Source organism: Marmota marmota, unplaced genomic scaffold (assembly GCF_001458135.2).
Source record: "Marmota marmota marmota unplaced genomic scaffold, marMar, whole genome shotgun sequence".
NCBI classification, from domain to species: Eukaryota; Metazoa; Chordata; class Mammalia; order Rodentia; family Sciuridae; genus Marmota; species Marmota marmota.
In genome coordinates, this window is record NW_026000082.1 from 23,578,733 (window position 1) to 23,599,334 (window position 20,602).

The 20,602-nt window shown below is 50.4% G+C and overlaps 2 protein-coding genes across 20 annotated transcripts in view; one reads left to right on the forward strand and one right to left on the reverse strand.

Annotated features, from left to right (window-relative positions):
* LOC107141895 (Scm polycomb group protein homolog 1) overlaps positions 1-14,062 on the forward strand; it is a 158,934-nt gene extending 144,872 nt beyond the window's left edge. For 14 of the 19 annotated variants that reach the window (XM_048815650.1, XM_048815647.1, XM_048815635.1 and 11 more), the window contains 5 exons: positions 6,355-6,618; positions 8,046-8,591; positions 8,814-8,957; positions 9,634-9,795; positions 13,442-14,062. In XM_048815650.1, the coding sequence (XP_048671607.1) occupies positions 6,355-6,618; positions 8,046-8,591; positions 8,814-8,957; positions 9,634-9,756 (1,077 nt within the window). In that variant the 3' untranslated portion in view covers positions 9,757-9,795; positions 13,442-14,062. Of the gene's footprint in view, positions 1-252; positions 1,095-1,669; positions 4,330-6,354; positions 6,619-8,045; positions 8,592-8,813; positions 8,958-9,633; positions 9,796-13,441 lie in introns of those variants that run through there. The other 5 variants (XM_048815638.1, XM_048815644.1, XM_048815649.1 and 2 more) reach the window with 5 other exon arrangements.
* The window catches only part of Ctps1 (CTP synthase 1), a 29,226-nt gene continuing 21,828 nt past the window's right edge, over positions 13,205-20,602 (reverse strand). The window contains exons 13-19 of the mRNA XM_015485189.2: positions 19,389-19,432; positions 18,109-18,205; positions 17,031-17,086; positions 16,845-16,941; positions 16,091-16,235; positions 15,422-15,515; positions 13,205-14,126 (exon numbers count right to left, since the gene is read on the reverse strand). Of these exons, the coding sequence (XP_015340675.1) occupies positions 15,431-15,515; positions 16,091-16,235; positions 16,845-16,941; positions 17,031-17,086; positions 18,109-18,205; positions 19,389-19,432 (524 nt within the window). The 3' untranslated portion in view covers positions 13,205-14,126; positions 15,422-15,430. The remainder of the gene's footprint in view (positions 14,127-15,421; positions 15,516-16,090; positions 16,236-16,844; positions 16,942-17,030; positions 17,087-18,108; positions 18,206-19,388; positions 19,433-20,602) is intronic.

The following is a 20,602-nucleotide window of genomic DNA, read 5'->3' on the forward strand; positions in this document are numbered from 1 at the left end:
ATAAATAGTGCCTTGATAGAATAAATATTGTCCAAGTGGCCATACTACACAAAGCACTGTACAGATTCAGTACAACCCCTATCAAAATGTCAATGACGGGGCTAGGGTTGTGGTTCAGTGGTAGAGCGCTTGCCTAGCGTGTGAGGCACTGGGTTCGATCCTCAGCACCACATAAAAATTAAAAAATATAGGTTTTCTGGCTGTCTACAACTAAAAATAAATTTTTTTATATACCAATGACATTTTTTACAGAACTAGAAAAAAAAAGTCCTGAAATTCATTTGTAAGAATAAGACCCAGAGTAGCCAAACAATCCTGAGCAAGAAGAGGAATGCTGGAGACATCCCAGTGCCTGATCCTGTACCACAGAGCTATAGTAACCAAACCAGCATTGATATTGGCATCAAAGTCGACAAGAAGATCAGTGGAATTGACAAGAGACAAATTCACATACCCACAAAGGTGCCAAAAACATGTTGGAGAAAAGACAACCTTTTCAACAAATGGTGCTGGGAACACTGGATATCCATATGCAGAAGAGTGAAACTAGATTCCTACCTATTGGCACAAAAGTCACATCAAAATGGGTCAGACTTAATAAATTAGACTAGGAACACTGAAACTGCTAGAAGAAAACATAGGGTCAATACTCCAACATACTGGCACAGGCACCAATTTCCTTAACCAGACTCCTAATGTGTAAGCAATAAAACCAACAATAAGTGGGATGTCATCAAATTTTCAAACTTCTGCACAACAAAGAAAATGCATGTGAAGAGAGCCTACAAAATAACTAAACAGACATTTCTCAAGAAAAGTAACAGATGACCAACAAATATATGAAAAAATGTTCACTCTAGCAATCAGGGAAATGCAAATCAAAACCACACTAAGATTTCACCTCATTCCAGTCAAAATAACAATTATCAAGAATACAGATAATAAATGTTCAAATCTCTTTGAACAATATGATAGGCATAGCTTCCAGGGTCCCCAGGATATGAGGGAAAAGGTACACCTGCAAATTAGTACAACCACTCTAGAAAGTAGTATGGAGAGTCCTCAAAAAACTAGGAATCGAACCACTATATGACCCAGCTGTACTCCCTGGTCTTTAGCCAAAAGAACTAAAATTGGCATACTATAGTGATGCAGCCACATCAATGTTTATAGCAGCACAATTCATAATAGCCAAATTATGGAACCAGCCCAGGGACCTGTTGATAAATGAATGGATTAAAATGGTATATATACACAATGGAGTTTGATTCAGCCATAAAGAATGAAATTATGGCATGTCTGGTAAATGGGTGGAAACAGAGAACCTCAAGCTAAATGAAATAAGCCAGACACAGAAAAGAGTCAGATGTTTTCTCTGATAGGCAGAAACTAAAGCAAAATGGGAAAAATCAGATATCATAAAGATGGAGAAGATCCAGTGGAAAAGAAGGAGATCAAGAGGGAGGGAGGAGGGACAGGAAAGGAGGGGAAGGAATGTAGAATGAATTTGACAAAATCATACTATGTGCAACTGTAAAAATACCACAGAGAATTCTACCTTTATGTATATCTATGAAATACCAATCAAAAAATTAATAGTTGAGTGAAAGGAAAAAAATAAAAATATTGCCTTGAAACAGTCAACACTCTGCTTTTATCTGGTTTCCAGGGGAACAGAACTAAAAAAGTGACTAAATGCCAAGTCTGAAGGAAGAGAAGGAACTAACCTGTGGGGTCAGAATTAAATGTTGTTTAAGAAAAACAGAGCCAAAAATGATTAAAGAAAAAGAAAACCAAATAAAGCCCTCAACTGGTGGAATTGTTTCACCAAGTCAGGCATTCTAATAATGACCAGTCATCCAAAGTAGCTGGGCTGGCCTTGGGCAGGCCCTTGCACACACGCGGTGTGGTGCAGGAAAGGCCACTCCATGGAGCCCAGCACTCCACCCACCCACGAAGCAGGAAGACACCATTGACTCATTGCTAAGGAAATCTGGAGGAAGACACCAAGTACTTCAGGAGATAATGATGTGCAGGAGCCCAGGAGTGCAGCTCAGAGGGAGACCACTTGCCTAATGTGCTTGAGGCCCTAACTAGTTCCATCCCCAGCACCACAGTGGGGGGAAAAAAAGTTAACCCAAGAGCCTAGCCTCTACTAAGGGATGGTCAGGGAAGAACTGGGCATTTTTCTGGAAGCCCTCCCCATCTTTGACTCCTCCTGCCTGCTGGCCAGGTGGACTTCTATACTTAGCTCCATTGTCTAGACCATTAGTCCTGAGGAGTATCCACAGCACCCCTCGTTGGCGTCCTTGTGGAACTTAAATCTTTCTCTGGGATGTGGCACTGGTGAGCCAAGTTGATGCACTGCCCCTGCTCTCACATGGGGTGCCACAACAATTCCTAGAAAGAGCCTGAGCTGGCTTACTCCACCTTACAGCCAGGCACCCCACCCTGCCAGCCCTCAGAGTTTTGCAGCCTTTGCTGCAGTCTGGCTGGGCACAAATAACCGAGCTGCCACAAAGCCTTGTAGATTCAAACAGCAGCTCTTTATTCCCCAACTCTCACCGGCACTGCACACACCACACAGGAACACACTCCCTCACCTGGGCTCCGTCCAATCTCTCTGAACCCCTGTGAGAACTCACGGGAACTTCAAGGTAGCAGGCGCCGGAGGCAGCAGGAGCCGCCTTATTGCCCGCCAGTAAAGGTCAAATATACAATACAATCAATCCAACATCACAGCAATTATATATAGCTTAACTCAAATCATCATCTCAATGGTTTGCTGGAGTCACCTTTCAACCATTCCCTCTGGCAAATGCCAGGCGTCATTCTGACTGGGCTGTGGCTCTCAACAAGTCTCTTTACCCTAACTCACCCCAAATCATTGCATCTGGTTTTGCTCCCACATTCCATTAGGCTTCAAACCCCTAGTCCAGGAACAATGACAGCCAGGCATCAGAACTGGGTGCTTAGCCTATAATACCAAAGCCACTGCAGGTGCTCTCAGAGGCTAGCAGCCAACAGCAGGATGGACCCTGGGGCAGAGCTCCTTGAGTCTCAGAGAAACCCTACAGGTGACTGGGCCTGGACCCATAAAAGGTGAGGCAGGAATCTATATGCAGTTGGTGGTTTGCTAGACAGGACTAAGGGCCAAAGCTGGAGCATCATGGGTCCCAAGAGCTCAAAGGCCATGTCCACAGTATTCCTACCAGAATTTGCTTTTTTAACATTACTGTCTCTCCCACAGGTATCTGAGATTCCCTGTCCCCCTTCTCCTTGATTAGCCCCCCTGGGCAATTAGCAAAAACTAAATTTGGGAGTTGAGAGGAAGAAAGAAGGCAGATGTCCATCCCCAATTCAGGTTCAGTGATCATGGCTGTGTAGACCGTCACATGGGCACTCCAGAGAAGGTGAAAGGGGAATTCCACTGCATCTCTGTGCTCCATCTTGGGTCCCCAGCTCTCATTCCAAGAGTCTTAAATTCCAGAGCTTTTTTCCTTCAGTGCCAAATGAGGCTTGCCAATAAGATCACAGACATCCAGCAAGAGGATTAAAAGATACTGCTTTCCCAATTCCATCGCCGCATGAGTGGCCTGCCAAGCACCTCAACTTCTAAACCATAGCAATGAGCCTGGGATGAGGTAAAGAGCCCTGTTCAATTACAATGCATTTCTGTATTTAAAAGACTATTTTTAAAATTGTATTTAGTGATTATAATAAAAGGCAGTTTTTACCCCTACCCCCAAAGGAAGTGAAATGAATGTTCAGCTCATATACGTCTGTTAAAGGCTATGGAAAAATGGGTGACAACGTGACTTAGAGAGATTGCCAGTGAGGGCGGGAAAGCTTTGACATGCAACTTGGCATGGGAAATCTCATGCCAAACAGCTGCCTGTGGCAAGGCAGTGAGATAAGGAAGGAGAACACTCCTGGTTGGTTCATGTGTTTCACCCCAGGACTCTTCTGTGGCCAGCTGTCTCTTTTCACACAACCCAACACAACTGGCGTTAACCATCCTGAAACAGCTGCAGCCGAGCTGTCCAGTGCTGTGAGAACACCTCATGGATGACACAGTTGAGAAAGGCTGGAAGAAGGGCTCAGGGATCCCAGGACATCTCAGGCTGTCCCTTCATTACTCTCAGGGCTATGGAGACAGCTGAGGCAGACCTGGCTCCAGGCCTTGGCAAGGACAGTGCAGCTGCCCAGTCTTCTCAGAGCCCCACACTGCCACCATGAAGGGCTGGGGCTTCTTCCCTTCCCCCACACCATCGTCTCTCCTCCAGTTCCCCACTTGAGCTTCTGCCCCCATCCCTAAGGGAAACAAAACTTAACATCTTCAGAATGGCTGCCTGCTGTCAAGCAGTCCTTCAGTCAGTCGAAGCATCACCTCTGTCCTCCACGCTCACTCCCCATAACCAGAAGCTTCCAGAAGCAGCATGAGAGAGAATATGTTGAAATACACTTACCAAAGTCCCCACTTGCCAGGAGCAGGTCCCTGCATTTGGAGAGGCTGTGCATGACCCATGTCTTCGTCCCAGTCAAACAACAGGTAACAACCCTGTACTTCAAAAGAGACAACAACGCTTGATCTATTTTTCAGGACTCTTCTAGATAGCAACTTTTGTCCCTGGCATAGAGAAGGGCCTGTTGTCAGGGGTGGTTCTGGAAGCTACCCTGTGTATTTTGGTCCATCCTGGGAGCAGCTGGGACTCTCTGCCTTCCTTCTCTGTCTCTGTGGTCCTGACCAGTTAGTTTCTGCCCATCTGTGAGGCCCCCAGGAGGCTTGGCACACCTGAGTCTCCTGTGAGGTCCTGGGCCATCTGAAAGCCCAGGGCCCTGGGAGGAACAGTCCACAGGAGGGAATCCTGAGAACAAAAAAGGAAGTATAGGTTTTAAGCACCAGGACCGAAAGTGGTGGCAACTGGGTGGCCTGCGTGGGCATTGGGGCCTAGAAAGGCACTGCAAAGGGAGGAATTATGTCTTCAGCCCCTACTTTCTGAAAGCTGCCCAGAAGGAGCCCCATGATCAAGCTTATGTGGTTGGTGGACAGCCATGTCTGCAGGTGTGGGAGAGGCCTTGTCCACAGCTGACCAAGAAGGCATTGTTGACCCTCATGAGATCACAGAGGCAGTTGTGCAGGCCCCGCCCATTTCCCAGGACCCTGGTTCTCCCTGCCTCCATGCTAAGCTCTAAGTGCCCTGGGAGGTGCTAGTAGGGGTCGGGGTTGTGGGAGCTCAGAACTGGCACCTCTCATGTTCCTCCAGGAGCCAGAAGGATATGAAGGACTTAGGCCTCTTTCCTCCTATTCCTGTTTGCCTTGAATGCCCCTGCCCCAGCCGCGGTGGCTCCCAGACCCCACCTGCCTCCAGGATCCAACCTGAAAAGATGCAGGCTGGTGGCACCTACCACACCAGCCAGAGGCTGGCTGTGTGGGGGTGAGTAGAGGGACTGGTATGTACACAGGCACAGCTCCTGGGCCTGGGGGCAAGGCACAGGAGCCCAGCTCTAAACCCCATTCTCAGCCTCCTCAAATTATATATATATATATGCAAAGGCCATTTTTCTGGGGAGGGAACATAGATTTTGTAAGTGTGCCAAAAAGCATAAGAACCCTCTGACCTCATACTTAACTAATTTCAGAGTCCCTACTGGGTTTGGACCAGGCAGGCAAAAGCAGCCATGGGGCTGCTGGCCAGCCCTGAGTCCTGGGCTAAGTCCTCTCCAAAACACCCTCTTTAAAAGGTTTCTTTGGAACCTGGAGGCCGTAAAAATCTTCTAGTTGGCAGAAAACCCCAAGGGTACTTACGAGGCCCCTAGCCTGTGGCCTGGGGATGGAAGACAGGACCCCTGGGGTCATCAAGAGGATGTGGTGAGGCTTTTAGGGACCTGAATTCTGGGCCTTCCTGCTCTTCCTTGGGCAAATACCCTCAGTCAACCTGCAGGCTCTGAGGTCTGGCTCAGTCCTTTCCCACTCTCTCTTGCCCAGGTGTGTGGCAGACCACTTCTTGGTGGCCCTCTGCCCTCCTTCTCTGTCTCTGTGGCCCTGCCAGTCTGAGAGGCCCCTAGGAGCCTTGGCACACCTGAGTCCCCTGTGAGGTCCTGGGCCATCTGAGAGCCCAGGGCCCTTGGAGGAGCAGTCGACAGGGAGGAACCCTGAATCCCTTCCAAGGAAGACATCCCATGACCCCAAGTAAGAGATCAGCACAAACACAGATGTGGGAGACCTTCATGGAGTCCCAGAGCAAACAGCCCCTGCCAAAGCTCCCCCAAGAAGAGTCCCTGCCCGAAGACACGAGCCCTAGGGCAGTTCCCCACATGTACACGCTCTATGTGGGCCACCTGAATCCCCAGTTCTCAGTGCCCGTGCTCGCCTGCCTGCTGCGGGATACCCTGGAGCGACTTGAGTTGCGGATCCCACGGGAGCACATCGAGGTGGTGAGGCGGCCACGGAATGCCTATGCGTTCGTGCGGGTGGCCACCAACAAGGATGTCCTGGCCTCCCTACCCTGGCGCCTGCAGATGGCCATGGAGGAGAAGCTGATCCTCAAAGAGCTGACAGCCCGGGGGAAGGAGCTGGTATTGAGTGAGGCCCGGGAGCCACTAATCTATAGAGAGGTAAGTGGGACCTCCCCAAGCCAGTCCCAAAGACACCCAGAAGGGAGGCCTGGGTGAGAATGGCCTGTAGGGTTGGGGGATGTCTTTGAAAAAATGAGGACAGATCTGCAGACTTGCGGCTGCTCAAGTGATACTGGCCTAAAGCCTGAAGCTCATATGGCCCACTTTCACCCAGAGGGCCACTATCCCTTAGAACAGATGGCCAGCCTGAGCTTGTCTGAAGAAAAGCCAAAGTGTGGGGCTTTTTCTTGGGCCCTTTTGCATTCCAGCCTCAGCCTGAGAGGGCCTCAGATACACAGGTCCTGATTTTTCTCCTTGGCCTACCTCACCTGCCCAGTAGACAAACACCAACACCACTCTGTCCTGGCCCTGCCCTCAAGGAGCCCCCACTCATGAGCAGCGCCAGATTCCACCAATCACAAATCTGAGGTGGCTGTCTGAAGACATGGGGCAGTCCTCACTGCTCTCTAGGACAAATTCTCAGGGAACAAGCTGGGACCTGGAGAACTGGAGAGGCACTCAGGACATTCCAGGCAGAAGGACCAGCACTTGCAAAGGGACGGGGCAAGGGTTTGAGTTTGTAGGGAAAGCTGCTTGGTGTCCCTGGACTGATAAGTGAGTCTTCTCTGGGGAGCCACAAGGCTAGTAGGGCAGTGCCTTTCATCGCAGGTGCCAGCCCACGCTTAGCCCCCAGCCCTGGAGAGGCGAAAGCAGCAGGAGCCAGGAACAGGTTTCCAAGGGGGTGTGACCACCTGACTTGCCCTAGGGCTAGAGGAGGATGCCTGGGAAAAGGAGAGTCAGTGAGGGGCTTCCTGATGAGGCCCAGACTAGGGAAAGAGCCACAAGGATGTGACCACTCTCTCAACAGATCAGTAGCCATGGAAGTGGGCTTAGGAAGGGCAGAGGAGAGCTGGGATTCAGGAGGACTTGCCAGAGGTCCAGGAAGTAGCAGTCAGGTTTCAGGGAGATCATGAAGCCAGTGCAGTCTCTCAGTTCAGAAACGTGCAACTTGACGTGGATGGGGACCTCAGGGTACTTAGGAACTCAATCATCAGGCCCTGGGCCTCACAAAACTATCTGCAACCCAAGTGGGAAAAGACTGGCACACAGATGTGCCGGCTCCCAGTCCTAGGAAGAAAAGTCCCTTCTTACCCACCCAGGCATACCACAAGCCAGACACCTCGACTTAGAAAGATGCCAGGAGGGGAAGGGACAATGGCTAGTTTAGACCCTTGAACCAGGAGGGTGGTCCCACATTGATGGCAGGAGGGTGAGCGAATTAGGCCATCAGACTAAAGGAGGCATCAGGATGTCCACGGGGGCTGGACCTCAGGCAGGGGCGCTGTTGGAAGTCTGGCAGTTGTCTCAAGGCAGGGGCTCCTGACTTCCCAAGGATCCATATGCCCCACTCTCGACCCCTACCCCAGCAGGAGGAGGACAGTGGCCCAAGCCGAGGCCCCAGCCCTGGCCCCAGCCCTGGTCCCAGCCCCGGTCTCAGCCATGGCTCCAGTCTCCCCATGCCAACAGGACCTGCAGACTCCTCATCTAGGTGGCACTGCACCCATCAGTGGCAGATTTCCCAGAACCGGCCCAGCGGCGTGCGCTCTGACAGCGCCATTGTGCACCAGGAGATCCTGGGCCAGGAGCACCTCTTCCAGGGCACTTTCCTGGGCAACGAGACACGAAACATGGAGTTCAAGCGGGGCGGTGGCGAGTACTTGAGCCTCGCCTTCAAGCACCACGTGCGGCGCTATGTATGCGCCTTCCTCAACAGTGAAGGAGGCAGCCTGCTAGTGGGCGTGGAGGACAGCGGCCTGGTGCAGGGCATCCGCTGCACCCACCGCGATGAGGACCGAGCGCGCCTGCTGGTGGACTCCATCCTGCAGAGCTTCAAGCCCCAGGTCTTTCCCAGCGCCTACACCCTCACCTTCATCCCTGTCATCAGTGCCTCCACCACCAATGTGCCTCTCAAGGTAAGCCTGTGGGACAAACAGGCTTGTCATCTGTCATGGCCCAGCAGGACAATGGCCTGTGCTACTTGCGGGGGTGGGGAGTGGAGCAGGGGGGTGGGGAAAGGAATCCCTCTAGGAGCCACTGCTCCCTTAAGGAGCCAGGGCCAGGGTGGAGTCCTGGGCAGGACTGGGGCTGCCAGCGTCAGCTGTGGCCTCCACCCAAGCTGCCATTCCCCCACCAAGGTGCTCCGTCTGACTGTGCACACCCCCAAGACCCAAGGGGAGCCCCAGCTGTACGAGACAGACCAGGGGGAGGTGTTCCTGCGGCGGGACGGGAGCATCCAGGGGCCACTGTCCGTCAGCGCCATCCAGGAGTGGTACAGGCAGGTGAGGAGGCCCAGGCTGCAGTGGGCAGGGCCCAGCTAACCCAGCTCCTCCAGCCTCTCTGAGCAGTCCTGTGCAGAACATCTTGTGTCCTCGGGTCCTTGTGTCCTGTGTCAACCCATGAGCACAAAGGAGGGCCATCCCCTATAGTACACTGTCCAGTGGCTAGGGGAGAGGCCCAAGCAGTCTCCTCAAAATCTATGTCCCTCTTTCCATGGTGCCTGACACCCTCACCCACCCAACTTGAGTGGTTGAGGTATTCTGTTGTTGAGAACAACAGGAGAACGGAGAAATGAGAATATTGGAGAGTTACAAGAAAACCCCAAGGACTGTGTAATACATTCGGGGGAGCTCCAGAGGGGGGGAGGGGTGTGCTGAACATAGTCCCAAGGGGAGGTCTTTTTGCAAGAGGGAACTGCCAGGTGGTGGAAAGGCAGAGGGCAAAGGAGGCAGTCAGTTTGAGGGAAGGATGTGGCTAAGGGGCAGCTGTGCCTATCCTAGCATCTGGGAGGCTGCAGAGGAACACTCCCTCCCCACATCCGTGCTCTGTAGCCTCTCAAGAACCCAGGGCTGCCTGGGTCATGGCTCCCCCCCCCCTCAGGCTACAGTTCGCTCCAGGGTGAGGGTGGACAGCTGGGGCTGACATCAGCTTGGCCATTTGTGCTATGCTGCCCCTCAGAAGTGGACAACAGAGCTGAGCAAGCTGGAGGAGAAGGTGAAGGTGCTGACGGTGGAAAAGGAGCAGCTCCAGCAGCAGCTGAGGCAACAGCGGCCTGTGTCCTGCACCTGCTGTGTCCTGTAAGGGCCCCACGGGCCGCTGCACAGTGCCAAGCTGCACAGGGTGAGGCAGAGACTTCTGATCTGGGCTAAGTCCTAGCAACAAAACGCACCTGGGCCAGGCAGGTAGGAGGGAGCTCTGGCTTCCTGCTCCTTCAGCACAGACCCACGTGGCTTCACCAGAGCAGCCTCTGTGTGTAGCCAAGAATGTTCTTGGCAGCACATCCCCAAGCATGGACTTTCAGAAAGAACTTGGCCAGACTCATCCTATGGCTGAGCTGTAAGGAAATGTCCCTCTCCCTCAATGCTCTTTTAGCCCAAGCTGAGGTCTATGACCCCAGTCAGCTAGACAGTGCCAGAAAGGAACTTGTCATCTTAGGAAGGTCCCTCATAGCCAGTAAGGCATGTTTGGAAACATTTACAAGGCAAACAGGCCATCCTGCAGCCCTCTCCCCTAACTTGCTGGAACTTGAGATTGTTAAAGATCCTTAATAAGTCATATAACCCTGGGGTGCACATTTTGTCAGCCAGCCAGACACTGCTGGGTCATGTGTTCCCTGCTCTATCCACCTCTGTCCAGGAGACACAGCCCACCCTGGGCTCCTACCACACAGGGCTGTGGGTGGTGACAGGAGCCCAGTTAGCCTCAAGCTCAGCTCCATGTTAAAGGCCAGGTGCCTTGGGGCAAAGCACTCACCTCTTTGCTTCAGTTTCTTTGCCTGTAAGAGTAGCAGTGGGCAGGGCAGGCGTTGTCATCATCAGGAAGTCCCCAGGGTGCTGGCCCTAGCCCAGAGCAGCACCTGCACAGGAAAAGCCTACTCCCATTCTAAGCACCCCCAACCCTGGCTCTGGAGAGGGTTCCTGCTCTTGTTGTTCCTCTACTGTTCCCACTGCCAAGCCAAGACTAAGGCCAGAGCAGCACCTATACTCAGCCCTCCATGTTCCTCCTGCCCCCTGAACCAGCCATGCCAGCTATGCCCACCAACTCCTTCCACCTGCACTCCCCCAGCCCCACCCCCACTCGCCAGCCACTCACAGCCTGGACCACTCACAACTGCTCTGAGACTTGGTTTCCCACTTATCAGACAGGATACAAGCCTGGCCTTGGCCACCACTCACACTGGTTAGAGACCAAGTGTATCATGGATGTATGTATCATGACAGGTCACCAAACTCCTAATACCAGAGATGAGAACTTTTGACTCAGTGATGACAGAAGCAAATCAAGTGAAATGAGCCCAAATGTATAGGCAAAGCTTTAACTGGGGTTTCAGCTAAAGGGAAACAGCACTCATCAATGGCCCAGATTGCTCCCTAAATAAAGGGAAATGCAAGCTTTTATTGATTTGCTGGGATGGGCTAGTCTGATAATTTTCCATTGACCAGGAGCATGGTTCCAAAAGATGTTGAGGATACCACCAGTCACATTCAACTTGCCTGGGAACCACTCTTGTAGCTGGTGCCCATCCCCCTGTGCAAACACCCTGGCCTTGGGGCTCCATCTGGGCCTATGACAGGGCTAAAGGACTATGGGTTTGGGGGCTGCTCTAGCTGCAGAAAAAGCACCAGGGCAGGAAGAAGAAAATATGCCCGCTCCAAAGGCAACTGACACATCTACAGGCAGAGCCGAGTAGAGTCTATCCAAAAGTTAAGGAAACAAAGGAGACAAGCATATGAGACACTCATCCCAGCCACCCACCGGACATCTGCAGCCCAAATAGTCAAGTGTTTTTCAAGTTCCTGAAAGGTAGCCTAGGCAAGCATTATCGTCATAACCCACACATCAGAGGTGTTATCTACAGCAAAGCTAGACTTTGTGACCTCCAAAATCAGTGATTTTTAAGTTGACTTAGAATAGGTGAAGCCAGAGTTTAGTGGTAACAACTTCCTCTTGTGTAAACATTGTTTCTGTGGTTTATCAGGTCTGAGGCTGTTGGAAAGAGCACAAGGGCAGAGAGGCAACGTGACCTACCATGGTGGTCCCTGTCTGTAACTCACCCAGTGGGCTGTCCCAGGGTGGCTGAAGCTGCTCAAGAGCTACACAAAGAATGGATTACTTGAGCTGGGGTGTCCCTCAGTGGTGGCGTGCTTGTCCAGCATTCACAAAGCCCTGGGTTCTATCCCCAGCACCAGGCATGAGGGTGGGAACCTTACTCAAGAAGCCACAGCAGAGTTTCTGGCCAACTTCTATGAGCCAGGCACCGCAATCCTCAGAAATGCCCTTAGTGGGAAGTAGCCAGTTTCTACAAAGGCAAGGTGATCTCAGTCAGCTGCTTCAGACTGCCCAGAACCCAGGAGAGATGCTACCAAGTCTCTTCCAACCTTAGAGAAGCCTCTGGGCCCTGGTCAATCGACACTGGCATGGCAGGGCGACGCCATCTGGCTGAGCTCTGCAGTCCCTGGAGAGCTATGTGGAGTTCCTTTTCTCAGAAAGGTTCTGCAGGTGGCCAGCCCTAGGCAACTGGTCACCTTAAGGGAATCTTCACCAGGGGCAGGAACATGACTACAGGGAGCTCTTCCAAACCTCCCTATACCCACCCAAGTCCTCACTGTCTCAGGACACTGGTGACCCCAAGGGACCTGCCACTCCCTCAGTGTGGGGAGTGACAGGCTGCTATGTGGCATAAGGTCAGAATTCCACTCAACCAGCCATAATAAAAGCCCTAGACAAGTATGAAGAGCTCTGTGGAAGTGAGTGTTTTAGGTCAGTCTGTGAGCAAGGAAGGCAGACAAAGGTGACTTGTTCTTGGTCAGAGAGCAGGAAGGCAGGCTCCCCCTTGGACCACGAATGGAAGGACAAGAGTCTACTTCTCTTGAGTCTCTCTGAAGTAGAAGCTGGGCCAACTCACTTGTGAGAAACACATTTCCCTCCCCAAACCCAGTATCTCAAATTTCAGCAAGTGAAGGCTGTTAGGTAGACTGGTGAACAGGTGGCCTGAGGCCTGAGTACCTGCCTCAGCAGAGAAGACAGCTCATCTCTAAGAGGTGTGCTCAGCAGCCAGAGGGTGAGTGGGTGCCTGTCACCAACCCCTCACCCAGGACAGTGACCATGAGCTGGACCTGTATTCCAGAGGCTGAGGGTGGAAGCAGAGCGGGGAGAAAGCAGTCCAGCTGGTTCAGAAGGTCCTTGGTCGGCCATTCTCATCTCTGGGGAGGGGCCCAGTTTGCAACTAGCAAAAAGGCCCCCTGTGCAGGGGCCTGCACTTCTTCCCTCCCCCTTGTCCCTGACAAGCTGTACACTTGGCACTCATGTCACTTTCAATCTCTCCTGACATGTGAGAACCAGGATGTGAAGCCCTGTTTGAAAACTCAGGTTCCTATTCACAAGAAAGGCTCGCCTCTAGCTTACAACACTGGGATTGCTCACTGAGGCTGCAGGCCAGAGGAGCAGCAGGCACCAGCGGCACCCCAGCCACACACTGCAGCTTTCCCCACCTGGCCAGTGACAGACATAAAGAGAAAGAAAAGGCATCTCTTGTTCTGCATTTTTTATTTCTTAAGTTAGAGTATACATGGAGTCCAGCCAGAATACAGTAGGCAGTGGCTATGCCTATTCCATCACATTAAGAAAATAGTTTTCATATTGCATTTTAACTGCAGTTAACACCATTCTGGAAGAAGAAAGTACCCTCAGGTCAAAGCTGTCTATATATGAGAGGGTTTTAGAGGCAGTTTCCCCACAAAGATTCTTTTTATTATTTTTTTTTAAGTGACCCCTTGATGCAAGGAGTGTTTCCCAACCCCAGGACCAGGAGATGCAGCCAGAGGTGCAATTTTAAAATCATACTTCAGAGACACCAACTTCTTGCTGCATCATGTGACACCAAACTGACTGTCCCTTTGGAGGACAAGGACCAGCCACAGTTGGCACCAAGAGCTTCCACAACTCAAAGCAACACTGAGGCCTCAGCTCTGGCTTCACTGCTTTTGGTGACAGGCGGTGCAGGAGGTCACCAGCACCCCACAGGGGAAGCACCGGCTTCAGTGATCCTCCCTACAGTGATCCTCCCATGTCTGCTCCAGCCACCTGCACTGAGCAACGGCCTGGGCACCCAAAGGAAGCAACAGGCAAGACGCTCGAATCCACAATGACACGAGGTAGTTGGAGAAACAAGGTGGTGGACAGGCCTCCATCAGCCCCTGCTGTCAGCACCCATCTCAATGTGGGCTTCTCATCTCACAACCTCCTGACCTACACGGGAAAGGCCAAGCAGCAGGCGGGCCCGGAAACAGTGTACATGATGCGACATGCCAATGACAGTTTTCCAAATACCTTTCTCCCCGTAATAAAATAATCTTAATAAAAACATAATTTAAAGGAAGTGTCAAAAGCCGAGTGTAAAATCATAGCTGTAAACTCTTGTCAAAGTCAAAGGTTCTCTTGAAGAATCATCCCTGTTTAAAAAAAAAAAAAAGATGTTAGCAATTATATGATGGCCAAGTAGAAAACTTAAGAATGTACAGTCAGCTGCCATGGGGAACAATGCCTGTTTTTCATGGTAGAATAGCAGTAAGAACTTAATATGAATAATCAGAAGCTAAATTTATAATTCCTACAGAATCACACATTTTTAAGATCTCTGCCTTGGCCCTGACACAAGCACTCTTTGTCCACAGTGTCCTCCTCTTACTGGTCTGCTGACAGGCACGTCTCCACAGAAACTCCATGTGGCTGACCAAATGCCCACCTGCCTTCCCCTGCCCCTGGCCCTTGTTGTCTTCCTGGTCAGGGGTCAGGGATTAGGGGGTGCCTCTGTTACATGCTCACCTGGCACAGATTAAGCAACCCAGGCCGTCCTGATGCTGACTGACTTCTCATGCACGCCCATCTGTCTATGCCCATAGGTTAGGTGGCCAATCAGTAAGGCAGAAGGGGAATCAATGGAGGTCACTGAATCAGCCCAGCACTAGGCCAGCAGAGGCCCCAGGGGCATGAGTACAGGCACACAGGATCCAGGAGGGCCACCTGCCCTGCCTCAGGGCAGGAACTCTCTTACCTGCAGCGGGACCACCAACAAAGTGGACCATACTCTCCCCCTTCCAGACCCCCACCCTATCCCCTTTCTGATACCCTCACCAGCAGAATCTATTTCTGACAAATACAGTTTACTCTGTAATCTTAAAGGACTTTTAAAATTCATGGCAATGTCCATAATTGTTCTTTATAAACTTACAAACCCTGTCACTAAACAGACATTCAAAGCCTCCTTGCTGTTTGAATTTTGAAGAATTTCCGGAATAAGCAGCAATCAAACCAAACTATCTGCAAGCAGTATCAGTTCTGAAACACGTCTTGGTGAGAGCTTGAGGAGCTGCAAAATGACAGGCCATGCTGTCATGCCTGTCACCTCCTTCACCATCTCTGAGTTTATACAACTTCATGAAACAAGGCCTAAGAACCCAGTCCCTTAGTTGGTCAGACTGGCACCTCTGTGAAGCAATCAACCATGTGACACCTGCCCAGTGACTGGTGTCACCCCAGCAGCCCCCAGAGCAGGGCAGGTAACTTGGAAGAGGGTGGCCCACTCACTGATAGTCACACTGACCTTACCACTTCCATTCTCTAGCAAATAAAAGTTCTTAGCACCAAACTTTCATGATATTCTTACAATCCTAGTGTGTTATCACTGTTTTGATAACACACTAAAACAAAACAAAAAGACCAACTTAACATTAAAAATATCACTTACGTTGCCAGATCAGTCATGGTTTATTGATGGAAATTTCAGTTCAGTTATTTCAGAGTCAGGGGAGCTGCTCCCACTTCTGTCACTGTAGGTGTCCCTGTAGAATACAGAAAGTTTATTCCTCTTCTCCTGCCAAAACCCTCACGATACTTTTGTTTCTGTAGCCACTGTTACTGCAGGGACATGTGTCCACACAGCACAAATCAGACTTCACTACACAGTACACTCAGCCTGAGGCTGTTGAGGGATTTCATTCCTCTTACCATTCAGTTAATGATAACCACGCATTAGAGTAACCAGCCTCAGATAAGGGTGGCAGTAGGGTACAAATCCCCCTGGGGTGTGGCATACTCCCTGCGGAAAAACCCTGTCTCCTTAACATGAAGGAGACAGACCTCTGCCAAACATGCTCCTCAGCAGTATCACCAGAACCAGATGCTAGAGAGAGCAGGGCCTGATCAATACACTAAAGGAAGCAGCCTGAGGAAACCCCAGGACAGAGCAGGAACCTCTGTGGAAACGTGAGGAACACATGGTGTCTCATCCAAGGACCCAGCCATGACACCTATGGCTTTTTCTTGGGACTGATTGTGTGACACCTCACTGTGAGAGCCAGTGACCCCCAAAGGACTGGTGAAGACAAGGAGCTGATTGCTGAAGCAGTGTCCCCACCTGGGCGAGAGCCTGCAGCCTTTCTGGAGGTAATGTGGGAGCCGCCCCACAGAGGCCAGGAGGAGGCCAAAGTATGGCGGGGAGGGCTTGATAGGCCTGGACAGGAACTCTGGGTGGTACTGAACTCCAACAAAGAAAGGATGATCTGAAATAGAAATCCAAAGGATCCATTAGGTATTTGGGCAGAAAATGTGAAAGATGAGAAAAAAGTCTTATTAAATCGACGCCAACAGTCTGGGGCCTGGTGGTAGAGTAACTTCCAAATGTGTGCAAGGCTCTGGGCTCAATCCCCCAGAAAAAAAACCCTAAATTATTTCAAAGTAATGTTACCATTTGAATCTAGGTAGAGACAACCCCAAAGCCTGAGTGACCTAATCCCCTTCTCCCAGCACTGTTGTCCCCTCCCAGCTAAGGGGGCTCCTCTCCATAGACCCTCCCTGGGTCCCCTGGCTACTGTGACTTCCACAGGTTGAGCCACGCAGATCATATGAGAACTGAAAGAGGCCAAGTATCAAGTCCACCCCCTTTCTAGAGGAAGAAGAACGGAGGCCTAAGGTTACCTGGCTGCCTGCGGAAGGCCACACACAAGGATAAACTTCCTGGAGCTCCGTCCTCTTTGTCACCAAGACCTTTCCCCTCACAAGACAATGCTAATTCTGATTTGTCCAGAGCAACAACACATGGCTTTACACTTTCCCATGTGCCAAGAAACCTGACTTCATTTTTCATTAAATTCAACTGTCTCAGCAATTACCTTCCAACTCCACAATCTCCATCCGCTCCCCTTCAACATCTTGGCCAACAAACTTCAAGCCCTGCTCTTCCAAGCACTTTTTCAAGACTGGATTCACCTGTTGATCCATGAAAAATAACTGTGCTGATCTCTGTTACTGTGTCTTCCAAGTAACAGAAAAGAGCAAACACAAATTGGAATTCTCACCTCAAATCGATGGCGGTGCCGCTCTTCCAGGTAGTCTGGGTCTCCATAGAGTTTTCCTGGGGGAAAAAAAAGGCTGGATTTATGACTTTTGACTTGCCAAATACCCTGTTTCACACATCCTACTTCACAGTGGACTGTTATCGTCCACATAGACAGGCTGCTGGAATTCTGGACCATGCTTCCTGCTCTTAGCACAATTTAGACTAATTTTTGGCTTCTGGCTCCTTCTGACACACTAAGAACCACAATGGAACCAGGCTCACCACCTCCATCAAGCTAAAGACAGAGTGCCCCGCTGCTAGACGCTATCTAGCAGACAGACCAGGACCCAAGCACCCTGAGCCCTGAGGACAGTGTGGGAAGAGAGACAGTTTAGAGCTTCGCAGATGAACTCTGGGGACAAGAGTTCAAATCAGTGTCTGAAGGTGCCAGCACCTGGTGGCTGTAGGCAAAGAGGCACCGTGTGTGTGCAAATGGGCTGCTTAATTAACCCACTCCAGTGAGACCCCAAGTCACAGAACACTAGAATTGGAAGACTAGTACTCAAGCAACTCAAAATTAGGCTGCCAAAGAGCCCCAAAAGAAACACAAGAGCACCTCTGCCACAGAATCAAAGGCAGAATGTTTGGGGGTACGGAGGCGGAGGGGGTGGACTAAGAGAAATGTCTTAAGTACTTTTCTTGCCCAATTTCCCTTCATCTCTAGCATATATTAATACTTTCTTCGAGTAAAATCTATTTGAGTTGACCCATATGAAATTGTCATTTTTGTGAGATAATAATCATCAAATTTCATACTTAACAGTGTAGGAAAGAAACAGACTGCAGTGGATGTGACCTAACTGCCCTGTCCACATCCCAGAGTCCTGACCACATTGCCAGTGATCTAAGACCCACACTGCTGCCCTGCCTACCATAGTACATCCTAGGAGAAGATGAGTAAGAGGAGGGAAAAAAATTCAAAAGCAAGAACAAAAAGAAAAAAGCCAGGCTGACTCTTGAGAGCCCCAGCACCCCCCTATGATACACATCCTGAACAGGCCAAGCCAGAGGCCAGGCCAGTACAAGGCAGCTCTTACTCATGACTGAGTTCTTGGTCTGGAACAGGGTTCTCCTCTTGCCCAGCCTCATGGTTCCTCCCATCTGCCCAGGGTTGTGTTCTGGCATGTCTATGACCTGGAGACGTTCAGAAAATAAACACAGACTACCAAACTCTGCTTCGTTAGTGGCTGGAACTCCTCCACTGAATACAGCCCACCTGTGAGCAGGCCCTACCTCTCTAGCCTTCCCTGGTAAGAGACGCTATCTCAGGAAACTGTCTCCTAGTAATTATTTTAAACCTCCGGGACAGGGGTTCAACCCTTTGGCCTTTCCTCATGACACTGTACCTACCCCTAAGTACTGGGGATGACAAGGAACCAGGCCAAGAACAAACGGCACAGCATGGACACAAGCCTAGCTGTGTCAGGACATCTGCTCCCTCTGCAGTCCTGAGGAGCTGCCCAGTCCTTGGGCCTGCACCAAGCAGGGGTGGGCTATGGCACCCCAGAGGACAGGCCAGCTCACCTCTCAGCCTGGTGCTCCAATGCACCTTCTGACCTCCAGGGCCGCCTCTGTGCCCCACTCCCCCACCCCCAAGTCCAATGTCAGGTGATGTTTGCCTGCCATAAGATTAAGAACCCTGTCCACTGAGTTCATCAGTGTCTTTAGTGACAAGAAGAGCCCCTGGCACAGAGCAGGTACTCAGAATGTGTTGAATATTGAAGGAAAAAAATGGCTTTCAACATGCCTGCCACTCCTGGGTTGGGGATTCGAAGATGAATAAAGGCACCGTCCCTCCCCAGTAAGCCTTAATAATATGGCAGGCTGACAGGCCATGTGACCAAAGTGAGAGATGATACCAGGTATGCTGGCCTGGAAAAGCTTTGGTTACCATTAAACAAATCAGTACCACATCCCAGCAGTTCTTTAATTACAATCCCACCCCAGGACTGCTGCTGGAGAACACGAGCTGGTGCACACAGTGAGGACAGCAGCGGGCACGCGGGTGCATGTGGAGTACTTCATATGAATACTACTCCGGGGAGCCCAGGGGAATGGGGGTGGAAAGCTATTTTAATCAGAATCCCCTCTGTCTGGGCTGGCACCTTAAAAGGCTTTCTGTAGTGAACTGAAAAGATCAGTGAGAATTCCATAGTGAATTCCAAAGTTTTTCCTAACCATTAGGTCTGGGAGCACAAGACCCCGGGATTCTGGAGGAGCGAGCTGCATGGCTCGCTGCCTGTCTCTAACCATCCGCTGTGTCCTGAGTGCCCTTCCAGCCCCTTCTGACCCTGGGAAGGTTCAAACACAAACTCACCACAGGATGACTGGTCTTGGGGTCAAATTCTGTAGAATTGGCATCTGAAAAGTCAAAATACTTGGGTTATGAAGATAGCTAAAAACAAAAGTGATCACTGCTGAGCGCTAAATCACAATCTCCTCCCTCTATTTAAAATCAACGGTGAAATAAAAACTAGGGACAGCAATTTAAGATATAACGATATTCAACACATAAATAGGTGAATTTTTTCTATCAAGTCTTTAACTTTCTAGAAAGTCAAGTTGGACACAATGGGGAGAACAAAACCAACGGCACAGCCTAAAAATCTGTGACAGTTTTTCATTGTCAATTTTTTTTTTAAACATTTTGTTGTAGACTCTCTCCAAAATAAGCAAGAACCATCTTCTCATTTTCTTTCATCTTTAGCATCTAATGTGCCCTATTCAACTGCCTGGTACAACTGCCAAGTCAAAAACTAACTGATTTCGATGGAAATAACCTATCAGTGAATAAACTTACCATCTAACCACTACAGACTAAAAGGACAAGGAAGTACCCCGCACTGCATGTTGGTCCTGGTGTGAGCACTAACTACTGCTACCCTCCTGGGCCTGAAGCAGGGCCTGGTCTCCTCTAAAGAGCAAGCTCATGGCCAGTCACCCACCTATCTGGAACCCAAGTGGGAGGCAAGGGGTCAGGCTGTGCAAGAGTCCAGGAAATCGCAAAAGCCATTCCGGGGTCAATGGTGAAAAGAGAGCCCTGCCAGCATTCAAATGCCAGCACCAGGGGCATGCTGCCTACTATACTAAGCTTCCCTCCCGTGGTTATGGTCAAACAGCCTCTCAGAAGAGAGATGAACTGAAACCCAGCTTGGCCAAGTTGGCCACCGAGGAATCACCTATACTGCATAACCCAGACCGCTTTTACATCCCTTCAGGATGCTTTATTTTTCAAAGAACTTACATGTCTTCTGAAAAGCTAGTATTTGTCAGTTGGGCTACAGAGAATAAATGACTATGGCAGACTATTCCATCATGGCCCCCCGACCACACATCCAGTACCCATGCCCTGTGACACCACCCCCACCATCTACTCCCACGAAGTCAGGGTTTGGCCTGTGACTTGCCTCAGCCAGTGGGACAGTGGCAAGTTTGCAAATGCCTGTGCAGTGAGCCTGGCTACAATGTGCAGTCAGGCTACAGTGTGTGAAGAAGCTTGGGCTGAATTAATATATGATGAGCCACAACATG